The sequence below is a fragment of the Poromitra crassiceps genome (assembly GCF_964638095.1).
Source record: "Poromitra crassiceps genome assembly, chromosome: 1".
In the NCBI taxonomy this organism is placed as follows: Eukaryota; Metazoa; Chordata; class Actinopteri; order Beryciformes; family Melamphaidae; genus Poromitra; species Poromitra crassiceps.
This window is the reverse complement of record NC_139623.1, coordinates 34,100,040-34,122,850: the sequence shown is the minus strand read 5'-3', so window position 1 is coordinate 34,122,850 and position 22,811 is coordinate 34,100,040. Positions and strand designations below refer to the sequence as shown.

The 22,811-nt window shown below is 42.4% G+C and overlaps 2 protein-coding genes across 3 annotated transcripts; one reads left to right on the top strand and one right to left on the bottom strand.

The window, feature by feature from the left end:
* The first annotated feature begins 4,956 nt into the window (after window positions 1-4,956).
* Window positions 4,957-7,081, top strand: emc6 (ER membrane protein complex subunit 6). Of its 2 annotated transcripts, none has more exons than XM_083639456.1 (2): window positions 4,957-5,129; window positions 5,949-7,081. In XM_083639456.1, exon 2 carries the CDS (start codon window positions 6,048-6,050, stop codon window positions 6,378-6,380), a length of 333 nt encoding a protein of 110 aa, XP_083495582.1. In that variant the 5' UTR covers window positions 4,957-5,129; window positions 5,949-6,047; the 3' UTR covers window positions 6,381-7,081. The 2 variants fall into 2 exon arrangements, with proteins under 2 accessions (XP_083495582.1, XP_083495583.1); XM_083639457.1 differs by having other exon boundaries at window positions 4,957-5,139.
* A 1,023-nt stretch (window positions 7,082-8,104) lies between these two features.
* p2rx5 (purinergic receptor P2X, ligand-gated ion channel, 5) lies at window positions 8,105-22,250 on the bottom strand (the record flags this gene model as incomplete). Its single annotated transcript, XM_083642631.1, has 12 exons — window positions 8,105-8,375; window positions 8,478-8,566; window positions 8,860-8,925; window positions 9,024-9,117; window positions 9,247-9,380; window positions 11,522-11,663; window positions 15,628-15,708; window positions 15,857-15,941; window positions 19,697-19,772; window positions 20,030-20,101; window positions 20,551-20,701; window positions 22,123-22,250. The coding sequence occupies 12 exons, from the start codon at window positions 22,248-22,250 to the stop codon at window positions 8,105-8,107; spliced, it is 1,389 nt and encodes a 462-aa protein (XP_083498757.1).
* Between the last annotated feature and the right edge of the window lie 561 nt (window positions 22,251-22,811).

Below are 22,811 nucleotides of genomic sequence, written 5' to 3'. Positions count from 1 at the left end.
CCAAAGGGTTGACTTGAGCGAAAAATAAATATCTCGGTGTGAACGCTCCTTTACAGGTTTTTTCTGATTGAGTAGGCACTATCATTGAAACTAGGCTATTTTTGTAAAACTGTACACACCACACAACCTTACACCAAACCAGCAAAACATTGCATATATCTTGCGAAAGCAAACAACTCTTAAAACTCAATATTGTGCAACCATAATTTAAATAAGCACAAAGCATCAACTATGAACTGATAGTATAAATGAAAAACACTTGTGGCTTTTGCTTTCTCTGTGTGAAGGGGCATAGCAGTTTGCAATAAGGTTTTGTCATACAGGTAGTAAACACATACACACAGGTATCAAATACAAATGTGTAGTATGTGTATTCCGAGCATAACTCACTATCAATACAATTGGGCTGCGGAAGTAGTAGAAGAAAACAAAAACGTGTTAGAAAAACAAACCAAAACAAAATTAGGCTAAATCTGGCCCTCTTTGTGGGTCTGGCCATACAGTAAGATTTCCTCCACATCACATGCATTAGCTACAAGTGTTCATAGTTTCAGAGATAGTGCTTCAACAATCACTGTTAGTGTTTAAGCATTCAGAAAAAACTGTAGTCTGTTTCGGTCTGCACTGTGAAACCCCTGCAGTCTGCCTGGACACTCATCACCAACTTCACCGTTTGGTTTCTGTCTCCCTCCTGGAAATATTGTTTTTGCACTTTATCAAACGCACAGTTGTCATTTAATGTGATTTTAAACGTTGATATGGAGTCACCTGCCTAAAAAAGCTTACAGTAACATGGTAACAGTAACACAGAAGTGAAAGAAAGAGCTACTCGAGCTCTGGTGAGGCACTGGGATGATCAACGCCCACTGATGAAGATGCAGCGCATTTTTTAGTATATCAATAAGTAAGTCTAAATGTAGATGCAATGATCGTGTAGTGTAATATAATGGTGCGATCACACCTACAGTTTGTTTTCTTTGCTCCAAACCATAGTGAAAAAGGCATTGTTCAAGTCACATGGACTCACAAGTAGCCTGTTTATTGGACAGAGTTTTCGTGACCATGTTTTAAACATGGTCTGAACATGCTTGGTGTGAACGCACCCTAGTGTAGGTGTGTAAGTATGATCAGTGGAGTTTTCTACACTCACCTTGAATAACACAAAGGAGAGTTGCAGCAAGTCCTGTCTGTGTTTTTTAAATTATAAAACAAATTGTCCCTGAAGGTGTCGATGTGATTGATGCATGTTCCTTCCTCTGAATGGAAGAGTGGCACATGAAGAGCATGTTGATAACCTTTCCTCCACATCAGATTCCTCTCATTTGGTTAGAATAACTGCATAGAAGTTGAGGACTATCTCTCTATTCAGTATTCACTCTTAGTTGAAAAGATAGTGGACTCTATTATATTTTTTATTATATTTTTAATTGCTGTATTGAAAGCACATGAACAGTTCCGGGTAATTAATTTTAAGAAACAGATATTGTATTGTTTTTTTGTATCATTGTTGTTATTATGCTTAGTATAGCACTTTCTTCTTCTTACCAGTCCAGACCCACATATTCTACTGTAGAGTTAGGTTCTACTGTAATGTTGGTCTGCAGTGAAATGTTGTCATGCTCAGACAGAAGGGGGAAAAGACGCGTCTTTAAACAGGATGTAGTCCAGACTCGTCTTTAAAGAGGATGTTGTAGTCGGACTGGTCTTTAAACAGGATGTTGTAGTCCGCCCACAGAAAGGACTCGTAGATGTTGTAGTCCGCCCACAGTAGAGCTAATAGGACTTGATGTTTCAATCCCTGTGGTTATTCGACACTCTTGATGTTGGCAATAGGAATGGAGTGGTGAGAGGGAAAAGCACTGTAACTGATTTCCTTGGCACTTGGAAAACAGCAGCATTTCCTCACATGGTAAATGTGAAGAATGAGATGATTTTGTTTGAAAATGAATGTTGTAAAGTAAATGTTTAGTAAGGAAAAGTATAAAAACGTCTCCCACTGTTTTTGACACAATATTAGACGGTCCTGTAAAGGGGCCAAATTTAATCTGGATCACGGGATTTAGATTCAGGGGCCAGCATAATTTTTTTTTTTAACTTTGTTTAGACTCTGTTGGATCATAATAATAATAAATATAAAACAAAAATATAGTCTCTTTCATTTGTTCCTCTATTCAGGGATGTGATAAGGGACACAATAAAACAGGGAATCAGTAATCTCCCAGAGTTGAGAAATCCACAATCCTGAAAATACTTGATTTTGAGATTGAATACTTTTTCAATCTTATTTCTGACACATTTAATTGTTTTCAGGTTTCAGTAAATCAACTCTGGCCATCTGTGAGTTGAAACAATTCATTCATTTCACAAGACTAGTGGAATACCCGCCCCTGTGTGACTGGCCATTTAGTCAGACCTCGCTCACAGAGTTGCCATGCAGCCTCTCCTCTCTCTCCAGAGAGGGTTTTCATAGTCCACTTCACTGGCTGTTTGTAACTCCGCTCACCTGTGTGCTTCTCCAGAGTTCACTGGCTGATTCAAACTCCCCTCACCTGTGTGCTGCTCCACTCTGGAGCTCCCCGTGGTGCTGAACCTGTGTTGAGGCATTTTGGCCACTAATAGCCATTTTTGCCCATTTAGTCACAAATCTGGCTCATGTCATGGCTTATGTCACCCATAGGGGTGCTTTTTACACTTGGGTAATAAACGAGATTGATTGTGTTATTTTTCTATATATATATTTTTTTTTGTACTGCTATTTTACATTGAAGCCAAGGCGAGAGGCTTGTGTTTTCCCCATGGACTGTAGGTTTTCCCCCTAATAGTGGGCGAGACCATGTGCCGCCTACAAAAATGACGAGCTGGACCCAACCTATCATCACTGTCCTTCCGGCGGCGTCCAGCCGGCGATATTTCTTTTCCCATGATGGCGAAGGCTAGGCGAAGGCATGACCCGCCCCTCTCTGCCTCTGATTGGCCTAGCGTCAAATGTTCATCCAACCACATTCGCTTAGCTATCCTGCATCTCTTTCTACAGTCTGTGGTGAGACAAATCAGTGGGTCAGACAGACAGCACCTTTGCTTGCTAGCCTGAATGAAAGACGCCATGTGTGTTTATGTTTTTAATATCGTCTGGCCCTGTGGTTTATAACGCTGCTACTCTTGGCAGTGCACGTATGTAGCCTATAGGGCCCGCGGGCGCCCCCTGTGCGGCCCGCGATGGAATTGCAAAAAAAACATCAAACATTACAGTGCACCTGAACGCAACATGCAAGATACCCGCTGAGTAAGTGTCCAAATGTTCATGTCATTCTGGCCAATACTCCACTTCTGTTATAGCATTTCAGTCTGGAATATGGAATATCTTTCAATACTCTATGATTTAGCTGCTAAATTGTCAAATACTGCCGTATGCTCGCTACCCAGGCACTTAACGCTGTATGTAGGTTACTTAACCTAACTAACTATCCGGTGTGCACAACATTGTCAGACTAAACTCCGGCTGACACTCCAAAAACCTACAATCCGTTACAGAAAAATGTATATTGTTTGTTTATTAACTGGCCCCTGGCCTTCTATCATTTCATGAAAGTGGCCCCCGGGCAAAGCAAGTTGGGTATCCATGCTATAGACCAAATCACCGTGACGTCACCATGTAAACAAATTTACTTCCGGGTACCACTTGGGGAAGGCGGCAGGTTTAAATGTGCGTGTTGTCAAATAAATGCTGTCAAACCCTCTCGTTGTTTTCGGCGACTACTTTCAATTTAAATGGTTAAACAGTTGGTAAACATGCTTGTCCGACGTATCTAGCCTTTCTTCTGTGTTTGTTTTATGTAGTGTTAGCTAGCTAATAATGTTTGTTTGTCTGTCAAACTCGCTGTTTTTTTGCAGACTCGTAACCTCGCGTCACCAGGGCCCAGGCTCTTCTCGGCGAGAGCAGACTCGTTAACGTTACAGACAGAGCTACCGACGCCACGTTAATTTAATTTAGCGTCAAGTCTACTCTGGTCTGGTCCAACAGGTAAATAAGCTAGTCTGGTCTCCACTAACGTTAGTGAAAGTGTTGTTATGAATGATATTAAACAACAACACAACACGGACGAACCATTTTTGTCTTCTTTGTCTGTTTTTGTCTTCAACACGTCAGTTTGTGCCGTTCACCGCCATTATAATGTGTGGACCCAGGGGTACCCGGAAGTAAATGTAAACATCCCGCTGATTTGGTCTATAGGGAAATCAAAAAAATATATATAAAAGACTCATGAGAATGATCAAGGGTGATATAAAAACAGCGTCAATGCATTACATTGAACTATAATTCAGCTAATTGTAACACAAGAGTGTCATGTATTTGAATTGAAATATAAATCAGAAGAAACAAGGTGATGACATTTAGAATGAAAAGAAAAAATACACATTCAAGTAGGCTATTGATCTCATACACATAACATTTTGATTCTATGCTTCTTCTTCTGTCGTATGTCCTTAGACCTTCAGCTCCGTTGCAGCAAGCCAGTCCAGTGTGTCATTGTCTAGGTCAATTAGCCCACGATCACCATTCGGTGGCCGGTATTTGGGTCAGCTGGTCATCACATGTTCCACAGTCTGTGATGGGTCCCCACATTCGCAGTGGGCACTGTCAGGAAAATAACAGGAAAATAAGATTCTATGCTGCCATCTGCCATCTCATGCTTGTTGATTTAATGATTGTTTTGCACCTGCTGCTCACTTTATGAACAAATAATGCTTAGTGACTGAATGAAATATATTAGGCTCGTTTGTGATGACTTCTGACTCGCCTGGGAAGCAGGCGAGAGCAGCCGAGTGCAGTCAGCCAATCAGAGGCAGAGAGGGGCGGGTCTTGCCTTCGCCTAGCCTTCGCCATCATGGGAAAAAAAATATCGCGTCCGGCCGATGAGTTCAACGTTCCCATAATGCATTGCGAAAGAACATGGCTGACTGTGGTCTAGGAGTGTCAACCAAGCTAGAATGATTTAGATTTATTTGTGCAATATTAACATTCCAGTTAGATTTGTTGACTGAACATCGGTTCACTTTTAGAAATGATGTTATTGTAAACGCGTTTTGTGGAGGTGAACAATCCCTGCGTTTTCCTCTTTTTGTTACAGGTGAGAAGCTGTAAGTAAATCCGTTAGCGAGCAGCCGAGAGAGCTAACGTTAGCTAATGCTAGCATGTTAACGTTCGAGAGAATGTCATACAATGCAGTCCAAGCAGCAATAAAGCTAGCTGGGACTGAGTGAATGTAGTTGCATCACTCGGCTCGCTTATAGCTACACCGTGTCTCCGATTTTTTTATTCATTATTTTGTGTGTTTGTGTCTGGTTTTGGTCACATTTTAAAGGGTCGGGATGTTCGCTTGTCGGTAAATGTACTCTTGTGTCCACTTTAGAAATAGAGAGAGACACGCACATCCAAACCCAAAATAGGGGCAGGTGCTGAACTGGTACATTGAAACAAAATAATAAAAACTGCTCGCACACTTAACCACAGTAAGGAGCCCTGCAGTGTGCGAGCAGTTTTTATTCCTTTGTTTCACTATGCAACATTGTTCTCTGTCTTTTCCCCTTTGATTTCCTGTGATGAATTCTGCTAAAGCAGTCGCGGTTCTCGGTGTCCTTGAGGGGTTCCCTCACCCAGCAAAAAAGGGGAATGATTTATTTTCACTATAATTCCATCCATAAGTAACACAATGACAATGTATAAGCATTTTGGTCATGGGTTTCATACACTTTCAGTAATAAAACATCTAAAAGCAAAAATCGTATCAGATGGGGACCCTTGGACAAAGACTTATCAAATGGGGGTGCATGGTCTAATTTTTGTATGTTTTGACATGAAAAGGTTTGAGAAGCACTGTGCTACACAGAAGTGACACTAAGGTCCTGTTGTAAGCTAACCACTGATGTCTGCCTTGCTCACCTTACAGCAGCACCTTTGCCTGGGTCCAGACCTTCGAATCCGCCCACTCCACGGAGTTGAGTTTGGTCTAGCAGCACCTTTCTGTGGAGACTTGACGGCAGCCAACATGGCGGCGGTTGTAGCAAAGCGTGAGGGACCGCAGTTCATCAGTGAAGTGGCTGTCAGGGGCAACGCCGCTGTGCTGGACTACTGCCGCACCTCTGTGTCCGCTCTGTCTGGAGCCACGGCAGGCATCCTGGGCCTGACGGGACTGTACGGCTTCATCTTCTACTTCCTGGCCTCCTTCCTGCTCTCCCTGCTGCTCATCCTCAAGGCAGGACGGCGGTGGAACAAGTGTTTCAAGTCCCGGCGGTTGCTCTTCACTGGCGGCCTTGTCGGAGGCCTTTTCACCTACGTCCTCTTCTGGACTTTTCTCTATGGAATGGTGCATGTGTATTAAAATGAGCAGCCACGAATAAGCCAGATTCATCCCTAACTAATGCTAATCACTCCAACAACCGTTTGTCTGCCCTGCTGAGACTGATTTCTTTCCAGTCAACTGTTTATACAATAAACAATGTGTCAATAATTACTGTGCACGAAATTGTCTTCATATCCCTCCTGCCCTTAACATAGAGTGTGAACCTAATTTATTTAATCCGTAACTCTTGGTCTGTGCTCATTATGTCTAGATAAGAGCTACAGTACTCGTAATGAAGTTAGGCTGTAAAGGGTTCCCACGGGTCCTTGAAAGTCCATGAAAGCTTGTGATTTTGAGAGAAAAAAATCAAGGCCTTGAAAGTTTTAGAAAATAGACGTACATAGACATGGGCATTAAAAGTGCTTGAATTTATAGATTTGTGCAAGAATAGAAATTGAAGTTCTATTTTTTTTTATTAACGTTAGGTTTTACAGCACAGTTGAGAAGTGTTCACACTTTCAAGCTTCTCTGTTCTAGTTCTCAGAAAAATCGTCAGTGTTGTAACAATAATTAACCTTTATCCGTGTGTGAAAATATGCTGTGTTGGGCCCTTAAATTTGAGGAATAGGGCCTGGAAAGTCCTTGAATTTGATTAAGGTGTGAGAACCCTGGTTGTAGTATATCATAGATTATATCTTAACAGGGTGTAAGCACTATAGGCATTATGTTTGCAGCAAATATGATTGGATTCTTTGAAATAAATATACCTCCATATAATGTGTTTTCATGCTTTTATTCATCTATTCCTGTGTCAGGCATGAGGTCAGTTTTCGATCGGATGAAGTCAACATGACACATACGTTGTTTCCAATGACAAAGACTTCAATAAATTATGACCAATTAATAAAAAGTAAGTGTAAGCTATTGTATTTTAACTTGCACTTCCCCAATTAATGTATCCACTGACAGTACGGTGTGTGGACTTGTAATAAGTTCTGTGTATGTGTGGCAGCACACAGTTCCATAGACGGAGTAGGCTATGTTGTCAAAAAGATCATGTAGCCACAGGTCAGCAAGATCACATTCAACAATTACCCCAGCCAGCTCAACATACAGTAGGGGAAGACGTAGGCCTACACAAGGTCAAATACACAGATATGTTTCACAGCGCAGTCAAAATACACCATGCGTCCAACTGGAACACCATCAATAAAATAAGACCTTTCACATATTTCCTTATATCTTCAGAGTACACTGGGTTTCCTTGTTGGCCCCATGTTTTCAAAGTAATTTCTCTTATGACCCAAGACTGAATTGACAAGCTATTGTGCAGACTAACATAATTCCCTCTGCTTAATCACACTAAGTCACTGGCCTTCAGTATTTATTTTTGCCTACATTTGAAGTACACAGTGAAACTTTGGCAGCATTATAATCACAGTCACTTTGGATACCATTAAATAATGTGGGGGCCTATTTCAATCTCTCGCAGCCCGCCTTTGGATCCCGACCCAGCCATTGATAAACACTGTCCTAGTGTATCCATCTACATCAGGGTCTTGGTCAAGGAGCACGCTGCGGGACGCTGACATTTCTCTTGGGCCAACATGCCTTCAATCGGGGCACGCATCACTCAATAGTGGCATGCCGGCTGGCAGTTCTGCTGATGGGGAGAGGAGTGGAAATCAGTCTGACTTTTGCATCCACCTCCTGCAACGTAACCCGGACCGTTACAAGTGTCTTGTCTCGCTCTGTCAGCAGACTTAGATTTGTGAGGAGAAAGTGATGTGATGCCTCTGCTCTCCGCCTTGGGGAGAGAGCGCGGCCAAGTACCGCTGTCCCGTGTTGCGTGGAATGGTGGGCCCCCGTTTCTCCACGGCCAGCTGGCTGTCCACAGAGTGAGGGGATGCCTCGGTGACATCGCTTTCTTCTGCCGGTTTGACGGAGTTGGGGACCCCTGGCTCCGTGGCTTGCTTCCTGGATTTCCTGTCTCGGTGCCCGGCCTTCCCGTCCTTGGGTTTAGACCGGTCTCTCCTGTTAAGAGACATATTTCACTTTACTGACAAGCGACGTGTGCCAAGAAATCTCATCATTAGGTTCTGATCTTAATCGTTTCAAACTGTAACTGAATCATACTTGAAGTTGATGATTTCAAATTTCCTCTCTCTGTAGAAGGAGCTTGTGTTCATCATGTACAGTAGTATCATATCGCATGCAAAGGCTCCCTGAAAGAAAGAAAGAAAGAAAGAAAGAAAGAAAGAAAGAAAGAAAGAAAGAAAGAAAGAAAGAAAGAAAGAAAGAAAGAAAGAAAGAAAGAAAGAAAATTAATGAACGAAAGAAAGAAAGATCAACACTACCTTACCATTGTAAAACCACTGACTGCACATAATCTGAGTTTTGAAATTAGAGATCATGCATCGCCCTGGTGGTATGATAATGTAACAGCCGGCAATTCTTTCTCTGATGAGACACAAATCATACACTGATTCATCAACTGAATATTTCACAAATTACTCACTGCACCCAGCAGAGCAATTCCAGAACCAATGGCAATTATTGTGGGAACAATATTGAATTTTCCAGCCTGAAAAACAAGAGAACAGCAGGAAAATTGCCTTCACCTCAATGTGCTAAATCCCATATTCCCATTAAAAGAAAGAGAGGTTGTGATCACTGTTTTACCTTGCCATTGATCATTATATCGAAGCGAATCCCATACACTTTATACAACGTCCGATAGGTTTCACCAGTTTCATCTTTAAAATACCTGGCATATCTGAAGAACAAACAAATTGGTAGATATAAACTGAAAAAATAAATGAAATAAAGTGTATTCTCTATCTCTACACACAGAGTACAGAGTAGAGGCAGTGGCCTGGCAGCTTTTCTGTTTTTTTCCTTGTACCTGAAGTTGTATCCTGATGTGACAGAGTTGTTCGAGTTAATGTCCAAACGTGTGAAGCTGTAGTGTGGATTACACAGTGAGAAGTCCTTGTCCAAATCACACTTCCACTCAATCAGAATACCAACGGACCCACCCTGACAGAGGAAAACAGAGACTCTGTAAATATGACAGCCTCTCACATACATTATCGCAGGTCTCAGTCTGGTATAATGAGACGAAGATTTACAACAAGTGCTGAACTCTAGTGCATGTCACCCATCATCTTTCCGATTCAAGATAGAATTTTTCTCCTCATAGTACTTAGGATGCCTACAGAACCTAGCTAGCTCTTCTAAAGTGAACAAGTCAAAATCAATGCCAAGTTAAAAGCCATATGGTTCTCATTTAGATCACTGTCTTTCCTATCAATTTCATATAAATGTATCAACATACATTTTATTCAGGTATTATTCTGGTTTAGTTGCCACGAGGCTGAGCAATGGATCTGCTTGCATTAGCTATTAGTTATTCCACCTCCACCTCCTTATACAATGATGTTGAGAAACTGGTGTATGCTTCTAACGCCATTCACATTCATTGTTCTAATAGTGTTACAACTAAGATTCCTCCTACCAGGCTAATGATCATGAACTGGTGTTACACAACATATCCACAAATAAACATGTGATTGGTGACACACAGTTGGTCACGATTGCTATGTGTATTGTGATATTGCAATGTTTTTATTTTTAGGCTTACATTCTGCTAATGCAGCTTGTTGTGTGCCACCAGTCAAAGACCAAGGGGGAGACTACTGTATGCATCAGCCTCGATCTGAGCGACCACATTTGGCAGGTCGGTTCTTATGGTACCCCACTACTCAGGCAAGGCCAGACCCCATGTGTCGACCAGATGGTGGCGCTATAGCAACTTTACGTTTTGGCCTATAACTTCTGAACCGTATGGGCCACAATCAAAATTCCCATTTCGCTGGAACCATTGGTATATTCAGCAGCCATCCATATAGGCCCTGCCCATTTCCATCTACAAAATCTTCCACCATTTTGAATTTTGTACTTTGAATTTTGTAATTTTGTAATTCTGTCCTGCACAAAATTCCCATGGCAGTTTTTTGATAGTCCACACCATTTTAATATCATTTCCATCCAAAGTTTGGTTGACTGTCGTGGGTCGGGTCTATTTCACAAAAATCGCCTTAATTCAGGAAACTTCATAACTATGAAGGTAGGCTCTATGTACTATTATATTTTGTAATTTCGCCTATAGGGGGTACTATAGCAACATTTCACATTTAACTCAGTAGATCATAGGAACAAAATTCCTTGATTCGTGGATTCCTTGGACCAAGTCACATGTATCTATAGGCCACTCCCATTTCGACTTGCAAAATTGCAAGACATTTTCTGTTTTGTGTTACTGCACCATCACTCGGCAGTTGCTCTAGACAATCACCAGGATGTAAAATGGATGTCCCTAAGCATTCAATGTAATGACCTATTTTGGCTTTCTTATCAAATAACTGAGGGGAAGTATTCACCTTATGCAGCCCCGCCCACTTGACCGAGTGTATCGCGACTTCCATTTCATTTTCATTTCATTTCTTTGTTTATCTCGAACAATAAAACACAAAACAGTAAAAGATCAATCGTAAACAAACACATTTGAATAATAAAATAAATAAAAATATATGAAAGACAATAGTTATGTTCGAGAAGGAGCAGGAAGAAGCACAATGCTTATCTTATCCTGCCCCTACTTCAACAATGAGATTTTAAATCTTATATTTAAAATAAGTAAATAAAATAAGAAGCAATTTCACAAAAGCATTTACGTCATCACCACCATCATGGTTATAAACATCTACATGTTGTCATCATCACCAACATCATGACCATCATCACCAAATGATCACCTTCATCCCTCATTTCTGTATTTCTCAAAAATAATATTCTTATATTCCTTCTTAAACTGTGACATACTTTTACACTGCCTGATCTCCTGATCCAATTCATTCCACAAAGCGACACCGCAGACAGAAATACACATACTTTTTAGTGTGGTACGAACACATCTAGTTTAACTCACGAGCAGACTAGTAGGTTTATGAGTCACAGGAAGTGTAAATACAATCGGAACCTCCTTGTATTTACACTTCCTGTTAGTCTCTCAAGCCAGACAGTCTCTTCAGAATAAGGTGAATATGGAGCTGAATTCACACCCATTCAATGTTCAGATTGACTGAGAGTTTGAATTGCCATATTAATACATGTAGTACCTTAACAGCCATGTCCTGGAAGTCATGTCCAGTCCAGCTGACCAGGTCTCCTAGGCGGAAGATGGGGCAGTAAGGATGGTTCTCTCTGTCGTAGGAGCATCTTTTCAGATAGCTGTCATTGGTCGTGTCTAGGACATTGGACCTAAGAGGACAAGACAGCAGTCATAATCAAATAATATATACTGTATAATATCATCGCTGTCAGGTGAAAACTTTGTACCTCCCAAGTCTCAGCTTTTCAGGAACAATTGAAAATAGCCTTATTTGCAGATTGATCACCATTCATTTTTGGGTTTATCCAAGGGTTATGAAATGGACTAAGGGGTTGTGCAATTTTCTCAACCCATAGAAGACCATGTAATCCTTCAATTTAAGTTAACTTAACATAAACATCACCAAAATTGGAGGTATGGGGTATGAGGTTTTCAGTGAAATATGAGTGTTGAGCAGTCAAATGGTAGCCTGGGTAAACCCATCCCCCACGTGACCTGCTCTCAGACCTGTTCTCAGTCACTATAATATGATAGTGACTGGGAACTGAGAGAGCAGGTCACGTGGTGGCTGGGTTTACCTAGGCTAGTCAAATGGTCCAAGCTTCAAAAACACCATAGGCCTACAGCATGTGTCACGTTCAAAAACACCATAGGCCTACTGCATGTGTCATGTTCAAAAACACCATAGGCCTACTGCATGTGTCATGTTCAAAAACACCATAGGCCTACAGCATGTGTCATGTTCAAAAACACCATAGGCCTAACTGCATGTGTCATGTTCAAAAACACCATAGGCCTACAGCATGTGTCATGTTCAAAAACACCATAGGCCTACTGCATGTGTCATGTTCAAAAACACCATAGGCCTACTGCATGTGTCACGTTCAAAAACACCATAGGCCTACAGCATGTGTCACGTTCAAAAACACCATAGGCCTACTGCATGTATCATGTTCAAAAACACCATAGGCCTACAGCATGTGTCACGTTCAAAAACACCATAGGCCTACTGCATGTGTCATGTTCAAAAACACCATAGGCCTACAGCATGTGTCACGTTCAAAAACACCATAGGCCTACTGCATGTGTCACATTCAAAAACACCATAGGCCTACAGCATGTGTCACGTTCAAAAACACCATAGGCCTACTGCATGTGTCATGTTCAAAAACACCATAGGCCTACAGCATGTGTCATGTTCAAAAACACCATAGGCCTACAGCATGTGTCATGTTCAAAAACACCATAGGCCTACAGCATGTGTCACGTTCAAAAACACCATAGGCCTACAGCATGTGTCACGTTCAAAAACACCATAGGCCTACAGCATGTGTCACGTTCAAAAACACCATAGACCTACTGCATGTGTCACGTTCAAAAACACCATAGGCCTACTGCATGTGTCATGTTCAAAAACACCATAGGCCTACAGCATGTGTCACGTTCAAAAACACCATAGACCTACAGAATGTGTCACGTTCAAAAACACCATAGGCCTACTGCATGTGTCACATTCAAAAACACCATAGGCCTACAGCATGTGTCACGTTCAAAAACACCATAGGCCTACAGCATGTGTCACATTCAAAAACACCATAGGCCTACTGCATGTGTCACATTCAAAAACACCATAGGCCTACTGCATGTGTCACATTCAAAAACAGAATCGACCTACAGCATGTGTCACGTTCAAAAACACCATAGGCCTACAGCATGTGTCATGTTCAAAAACACCATAGGTCTACTGCATGTGTCATGTTCAAAAACACCATAGGCCTACAGCATGTGTCATGTTCAAAAACACCATAGGCCTACTGCATGTGTCACGTTCAAAAACACCATAGGCCTACAGCATGTGTCACGTTCAAAAACACCATAGGCCTACTGCATGTGTCACGTGTGTCATGTTAAAAAACACCATAGGCCTAGCCTGGGTAAACCCAGCCCCCAGTGACCTGCTCTCAGGCTTACCCTGCTTACAGTCAGTCACAAGGTAGAAATCGGTTTGAATGGCTCGTCCGCCAGACGGTAGTGACTGAGAGCAGGTCTGAGAGCAGGTCACGTGGCGGCTGGGTTTACCCAGGCTACCATAGGCCTACTGCATGTGTCATGTTCAAAAACACCATAGGTCTACTGCATGTGTCATGTTCAAAAACACCATAGGCCTACTGCATGTGTCACGTTCAAAAACACCATAGGCCTACTGCATGTGTCACGTTCAAAAACACCATAGGCCTACTGCATGTGTCACATTCAAAAACACCATAGGCCCTCCTGCATGTGTCACATTCAAAAACACCATAGGCCTACAGCATGTGTCACGTTCAAAAACACCATAGGCCTACTGCATGTGTCACATTCAAAAACACCATAGGCCTACTGCATGTGTCACATTCAAAAACACCATAGGCCTACAGCATGTGTCACATTCAAAAACACCATAGGCCTACTGCATGTGTCACGTTCAAAAACACCATAGGCCTACTGCATGTGTCACATTCAAAAACACCATAGGTCTACTGCATGTGTCACATTCAAAAACACCATAGGCCTACTGCATGTGTCACATTCAAAAACACCATAGGCCTACTGCATGTGTCACATTCAAAAACACCATAGGCCTACAGCATGTGTCACGTTCAAAAACACCATAGGCCTACTGCATGTGTCACATTCAAAAACACCATAGGCCTACAGCATGTGTCATGTTCAAAAACACCATAGGCCTACTGCATGTGTCACATTCAAAAACACCATAGGCCTACTGCATGTGTCACATTCAAAAACACCATAGGCCTACAGCATGTGTCACGTTCAAAAACACCATAGGCCTACAGCATGTGTCATGTTCAAAAACACCATAGGCCTACTGCATGTGTCACATTCAAAAACACCATAGGCCTACTGCATGTGTCACATTCAAAAACACCATAGGCCTACAGCATGTGTCATGTTCAAAAACACCATAGGCCTACTGCATGTGTCACATTCAAAAACACCATAGGCCTACAGCATGTGTCACGTTCTAAGTAGCCAAACATTTCAAGTGGCACACATTGAAGGAGCTATTCTGTTTCACCACTGCATTCTCAGACAAAGTGTATTATAATTGTAACAAAGAATCTAGTAGTGGCGTATGATGAAACATGGTGACATGATATGACTGATGAATTAGCCGCGGCCTGTTGGTGTCCCTCCTTCCTGTTGGACTTGGAAAGACCATCCCATAATAAGCCTGCTGGCGTGGGAGCAGCAGTGTGGTTCCCCAGGCCAGCCCCATCTGATCTGACACCTGTCCGGGGCAAGGCCCGCTGTCAAGGACGTCTCAGATGACCGCGTCGCTGTCTCAGTGAGCGCAACGCACAGGCACCTATAAATAGAGGCTCTCTGCACCCTGAAAGCTATTCAAAGCAGCGGCGCTGGGACATGTATATCCCTCAGCTCGGCCCTGCTCGCTCGGTGATCTCTGTCACTATGCCTCTAGACCAGTGTTTCCCAACCATGGGTACGTGTACCCCTACTTGAGCAGCTTGCAGGGGGTACGTGGAAAGATCGGGGATTACAATTTATTTCCAAAATGATATATTATAAGTCAAAATTGTGTGCAAAACAACTAGCTAGCAAACATGGACGAATGGCTTCAATTTTAGACTGTCAGAATTGTTCATTCATTTAATAATCAGTTGTGATAGATACTAACAGTTTAATGTGGGTTTATAGAACACATTTAGGAGAATCATCAACACGCATGAGTGAGGGGGTACTATCGGCATGGCAAAACAGCTCAAGGGGTACATGAGACAAAAAAGGTTGGGAACCTCTGCTCTAGACTAGGGGTTTTCAAAGTGGGAGGCGGGGGCTCCAAACAGTTTCAGGGGAGAATCAGTGAATGGAAGTGAAAAAATGTTTACATTAGTTATCAAAAGGAGATCACATAGAATAGCGTAAATGTGTGTGATTTGCTTATATAAATCCAGGAATTGAGTGAAACTACCATGGGCAATTAACCTGTCTGAGGGGAGGCCCACAGTCTCAGACTTTGAAAACCCCTGCTCTAGACCCTACTTTAAAGGTGAGGCACACCAGCAGTCGTCACCACTTGACACCACTTACTTGGAGAATTCAAACTTGGGAAACCTGATGAAATTCTTAATGTAGATGGTGAAGTTCTCCGCCTCGTTCAGTAGGGGCTCTCTGGAAATGAAAGAGAAGAAGCGGCCACACTGCATCAGTCATAAATAGAAACTGTGAAATTGCTCAGTCCCGGTGAAGGACTGGAGTGTGGATACTGTGGCACAAAATGGCAATTTCCAAAATGCTGCGAGAGAGGAGGAATTCTCACGCGGGTCTCTTGTTGTACTCAACGGGACACCAGCCTTGGATCTCGCAGGTCCCAGTGCTGTTTATACACAAGCCACTCTTGATGCCTGGCAGAGAGAGCAAAGATAATACTAGGCTGGATGGAGCTTAAAGAGAGGTTATACTGAAGTGAGGCACACTGATTAACATGCAATAAAAACCTAATGTCACTTTTCTGGTGACAGCACCGAGCTTTCACGTTATAGCCAAACCCATTACAGAAGTGATTTAAATATATGTGTCTATATTGTTTTACAATAGTCATAGCCAATATAAAAGCAAGAGGATACTTGTAAGATGTGATCATTCAACAATTGCTCATGTATCATACAGGCAGCCAGTGTTGTATTCAAGTCACTATATCTCGAGTCCGAGTCCCATCTCGAGTTCCTAGTGTTCGATTCCAAGTCTGAGTCACCAAAGAAGATTACGAGTGAGTCCCCATTACCCGAGTCTGACTCCAGAGTTACTGAACATGAACATGAATCCACATGTAGGTGGAGCACACGTGCCTGCCCTTGCATGAAAGGGGGCGGCAGTAGCTCAGGAGGTAGAGCTGTCGTCTGGGAATTAGAAGGTTCCTGGTCGAGGCTGGGTCCTCCGGGCAGTGTGTCAACGTGTCCTTGAGCAAGATACTGAACCTCTAATTCCTCCCGATGAGCAGTTAGCGCCTTGCAGGGCTGCCGATGCCGTTGGTGTGTGAGTGGGTGAATGTAGACGTGGTGTGTGAATGGGTGAATGTAGACATGGTGTGTGAGTGGGTGAATGTAGACATGGTGTGTGAATGGGTGAATGTTCTTTTGTTTTTTTTACCTTTATTTATACAGGGGGAGTCTCACTGAGAGCAATGCTCTCTTTTTCAGGAGTGCCCTGTTCACATTCACACACACATGCATACCTGGAAGCTGACCAGTACAACCACAGTCTGATCTGCTGGCCACTGATCAGCTCCACTGGAGCAGTTGGGGTTAAGGCCTTGCTCAAGGGCACCTCAGTGGTGGTAATGAGGGAGGGGCAAGCGCTGCCAAATTATTAGGGCCTATTGCACCCCAATAACACCCCATTTACACCTGGTTTTTAAATGTGACCTGTAATTGGATAAATTAACTACTAGATAATGTGAAAAATGTGGTGAAATAGTTCTGAACACAATGAGGCCATTTACACCTGGCACTAATATGCGTTTTCTGTGATCAGATTGCAATCTTGAATAAATCACATGCAAAAGACATCTATGGTTACCACATCTGTGGTTAAACAATTGTTAGAACATCTCAACAGTGGCCTCACAGCTCTGCACCCAATGCAATTCGGTTTCCGTGCCCACCACTCCACAGAATCGGCTATAAGCATGTTAATCGAAAGAACCAAATGCCTCCTGGACAAGAATGGCTGTGTCGGTGCTCTGTTCCTCGATCTTAAAAGGGCCTTTGATACAGTCGACCATCGTGTACTGCTGACCAAACTGACCCATTTTAATTTCTCGGCCCAGGCACTCGATTGGATTAAATCATATCTCTCCAATAGAAAGCAGTGCGTGGTGATCAATGGAGTTAAATCACCATGCATAGACTGTCCAATAGGGGTCCCCCAAGGATCCATTCTTGGCCCGATCTTGTTTTCCTTGTATATTAATGATTTTTTTGATGCATGCAGAAATGTCTATGCACAGTTGTATGCGGACGACGCCGTGATCTTTACGGCTGCAGCAAACGGCGTGGATGCTGCACAGGCCCTCACGGCAGCCATGGTCCACGTCCAGAAATGGCTCGAGGATTCCTGTCTCCTCTTGAATACAAAAAAAACGGTCTGTATGTTGTTCACAAAAACAAAAAACAAAACAGTCACTCACTCAGGTGTGTTCCTGAATGGTGAGGAACTCGCTCTAGTAAGCAAGTTCAAATATCTCTGAGTCATCTTGGACTCAACCCTCGCCTTCCAGAAACACATCAAGAAAGTGACCAACTCAGTCAAATTCAATCTGGCGAACTTCAGACATATCAGAAATTTCCTAACGGACGATGCTGCCCTGATGTTCCTGCACTCCATGATTTTTTCCCACATTGACTACTGCTTAACGAGCTGGTCGTTGGCATGTAAAACAGCTCTTAAGCCGATTGAATCTCTATTTAAAAAAGCCCTAAAGATCTTTGATAAAAAGCCATTCTTCGCCCATATCTGTAACATCATAAAGAAGCATGATTTCCTTGATTTTGACAATTTTAAAACCTTCAGACAGGCCTGTTTTGTTTTTAAGTGTCTTCATGGTCTTGCCCCACCCCCTCTGGGAGAGTTTTTTAAACGGAGGTCTGTGGAGGGCACGACCACCAGGGCGTGCCTAAGAGGAGACTGCGAGCTGGGCCACAGACGCACCGCTTTCAGGAAGAACGTACTGTTGTGGGCGGAAAAATATGGAACAGTCTCCCAGCCACAGTGAGGGAATGTCCCACCTTCCCTACTTTTAAACTCAAAATCAAGGAATGGCTCAAATCAACACAACAGTGCACCCATAACTAATAGCCTTTTTATCATTTTATTATCTTATCTGTTTGTGAGTATTGCTTTTGTTCCGTGTATGTATTGTTATTGTTATCCCTTATGTATGTATTTTTATCCCTTGTGCATTTTTACTATATTGCTTTTTTATTCCCGGTTTCTGTATTTATCTTGTAGGTTTTAGTTGTTTATGTCCCGAGGACTGCGGGTGAAAATTAGCTCCGGCTAACCCCGGCACTTTTACTGTTGTCTCGTATGGATGATTCTGTACGTGTATAACTGTCTTTTAATGTGCATTGTCCTGTCCAAATAAACAATAAAGTAAAGTAAATCGGACAGTGCTTGACCACTTGAAAGTAGAGGTGTAAACGCTCCAAGACACATTGAGGATGCATTGTGAATGTGATCTGATCGGACAAACCAACGCCGGCGGTGGTTAGGGACGCATTGTGACAACATTGAACACAAGTGTAAATGCAAATGCACCCTCTCAATCCACATACAACAACAGTCACCACTGTTTTACTGCTGCTCTTTTGCTATGGAGCTTGCTTGATCAGATCGCAATCGGATCTCAATGTGGACACTGAAGACACATTAATACCACGTGTAAATGTAATCAAGTTAATGTGGTCAAGCACTATCCGATTGCAATCTGATCATGGAAAATGCATGTGTGCCAGGTGTAAATGGCCTCAATGTGAACCAGACTACCTCCAGATGTGGTCAGGAAGATCTGATCACATCCAGATCACGATGCATTTTTACACCTTGCATTAGCATGCATTTTTCCTTATCCAGATAACTTATCCGGATACAGGTCACATTTAAAAACCAGGTGTAAATGGGGTGTTACAAACAAGACAAGGCAGACCTGGACTGCTGCTCAACACTCGCACATGCCTGTTTTAACAATGGGGAGACGTTTCCATGTTCAGCAAAAAAACGTAACAAAAACAAAAAACAGTCTTTATCAATTAATAAGTCTGAGTCCTCTTCTCCAACTTCCGAGTCCGAATGCATGAATGTCCGAGTCCAAGTCATCAGTGCTCAAGTCCAAGTCAAGTCACAAGTCCAGAAAATGAGCTGGACAAATTGCCACTGTCGGGTGAAAACCTCACATTCAGGAACTAAGAACAGGCTTGTTTTCAGATTGACCACCATGTATTTTTGAGTTGATCAAATGGGATTTAAAAGGAATTCACACAGACCAAGAGTGGCAGCATTTACTCAATTCACAGAGGAGCATGTAATCCTTTAACTCAAGTTGAAACATGAAAATCGTGAAATGGAGTTGTGAGGTGGAGTTTTGATGAATGGTCCTTACCATGGCCGGCTATTACAGTCTCACCCTCTGCACAGTCATCATCGTTTAAACATTGTCCATCTGGGACTTTGAAACTCTGTGAAGTAAAACAACAGGAGCTGCTGTGTTTGAAAACAGAAAATTTGTGAAAAAAGTAATCCATCATTTTATAACCTAGATCCAGGAATGCATCCATTATGGAAAAAGTCCAACAGCACACACTGACACAACAATCAAACGAGAAGGTAATAATTAAAGTGAAGTTTGCAGCTTACATTGACAGAAAACCATACTTTGAGGATTAAAAAAACACATGAAAATGTAAATGAGAATACTCCTCCTATGTTTACTCACCTCAGGACAGAAGCTGAGTCTCTGATTGGGAGTCTCTACGTAATTTGTGACTATGAAGAACACTTGCTCACCCTGCAAAATACAATTAGCTCCAGTCAGGAAGATTGGACTGCACATCAAGGCAAAAGGTTAAAGCAATTATACTGCTGAGAAGTTCAATATCTTTACATCTGCTAAGGACAGATGATGAAGCTAATGATATCCACTAAGGCAGACAGTCAATACCTTCATAATCACTCTTGACAGAACCTTGAACACTGTCACATCCACACTGACACCCTCAAGCTGAGATTTTTTGATTCTAGAGTCGTTCTAAATTAAAGTGCATTGCTTAGGAAGACCAAGCTTGGCTGCCTACTGCAATTTCCTAAAAGCAAACAAAATGATGATAGATAGATAGATAGATAGATAGATAGATAGATAGATAGATAGATAGATAGATAGATAGATAGATAGATAGATAGATAGATAGATAGATAGATAGATACAGTAGATAGATGTCAGTTTATGCAGTGTCTCACATGTGGGGGTATGACGTAATCCTCTGCCCCCCAGAGGAGAGGCCCAGCCTGGGAGCTGTTGGTCAGAGTGACACCTTTCAGCTTGGTGATGACCGAGCTCTGGATGGCCTCCTCCTTCTCCTGGTAGCCCTTCTTCACCATAAACACCCACCTGAGACATTCACCCACACCCCCAGGTCACTTCATTAAGTTTTTGTGCATGGTGCCCGAATCTGAATTATGATTATTAACACAAAACCCTGAGATCAATCTTAATTACTTGTTGTTGTTGTTATTGTTGTTGTTGTTGTTGTTGTTTTACATTTTTGATGTCATTTAAACATGGGAACAATGCAACTTTACAGTCTCTGTGATCCCTAGTGGCGTGAGTGCGTGACCATGTGCTCAGGGTTAACAGAGCACCTTGCAACTGTCACTGAGTCATCATGTGTTCATCAGCATGTGGCAGATGGAAGAACCAAAGATAACATAAATACTACAAGTGTAACTTAGACCACCTTGGTTCTCAAAGTGGGGCCCGGGGACCCTGAGGGGGTCCTTGAAGGGGGTTCCAGGGGGTCCCCAGCAAAAAGGGGGATCATTTATTTTCACTATAATTCCATCCATAAGTAACACAATGACAGAATGTATGACTATTTTGGTCATACATACATTTTCTGTAATAAAACATCTAAAAGCAGAAAACTTATCAGATGGGGGACCCTGGGACAAAATCTTGCCAAATGGAGGCCCGTTGTCTAATTTGTGTCAGTTTAGGGGTCCTTGACATGGAAAGGTTTGAGAAAATCTGACAATATTGATCATGACAACTTGTTCCCCATCAGTCTCTCTTACTGTAAATAGTTGTGTTGTATTCTACATAATATAGTCAAAATGCATGTGAGGGTGACAGCAACCTTAGGTGAGGAAAATGCACATGCAATATAAAGGGAATAGCACTCAGTTTGAGAAGTCACATGGCAGTAAAATGACTAACGTTAACATTATACAGTATTTGAACATCTCCCTAGATTAATCTTTCTATTTCTCTGGGCTCTTTTCTTTTGATCTGTTAAGCACTTTGAATTGCCTCTGTGTAAATGTGCTATACAAATAAACTTGCCTAAAAGCCAAGGTGTATATGATATCATAATCTAGTGATAAACAGCCTGGAGCAGCTCCATTGCATTGGGAATAGCCTAAATGGGAGTGAGTTTGTCAACTCATACAGTTTAACTATTACAGACAAGAGTGATTTACAAGCTCAGCTGTCACTTGCAAGTGCAACCCAGAAAATGGAGGCTACACTGCCCCTGTCACTTTTTCCATTTTCACAATTTATTCTCTGTAGAGAAATATCTGTGTGATATCACAGTTAAGGGGTGTGATATGATAAAGTCCTCTCTTATTCCAGGCTATGGCTAACATTAATTAATGTTCACTTGTACTGTAAAAGAGACTCAACAGTCCTACAACACTGACCCTACACTGAAAACTAGTTGTATGGCTGCACTACAGCACAAACAAGGGGATAGCCTCTGACTGTGAATCACTACTTCTCTCCACAGCTTTACAAAAGGACATGCGCCTCACCCGATTAAGTATCCCAGTACAGCCAGCTGGTAGAGCCTAAAGAGGATCCCAATCCTTTTATTCTCGGCGATGACATATTTCTCTGTCTTGTAGTTGAGCAGAGAAAATAAAAATCCTCCCCCTGCCATGACTGCTCCTGCAGGGCCAGCTGAGACAGCAGCACAGACAGCAGCACAGTGGCTCCAGCCTGTGAGAACTATATTGGTTGAGCAGTGAAGTCATGCAGCGGGCAGACCCACTGAGAGAGAGGGGCTGCAAGACACCAACACCCCCTGCTTTTCAAAGACTGCTGCAAAAAGATCATGTGGAGGAAATGAAAGACTTTGATTTCAAATGCATTTGACTTCAGTTTGGGAGGCGATACAGCCTTTATGTAAAGCCCAATGACAGGACTATAACATTGAACATTCATGTTCCTATAATATTTATATGGGGGCGTATTGCCTGTCTCATAGCCTACACATACACAACCTTGCCCTAGCACTGGAACACCTACATGGATTGGAAGTTGGAAGCCCTCATTAATGTTTTGATTGCACCTGTGTTACTTCCTGCTTTTTAGACACAAAATGGGTGAAGTGGGTGGGAAGTGAAAAAGGCAAACCCATTTCATTTCCATCCCCCCGCCCCGGCACATCCCACCCCCAAAAGCAGCAAACCTAGGGCAGGGGAAATACTGTAAGGCAAGA

Coding starts and splice junctions, on each gene's coding strand:
- emc6 (XM_083639456.1), top strand. CDS start 6,048: ATGGCGGCGGTTGTAGCAAAGCGTGAGGGACCGCAGTTCATCAGTGAA.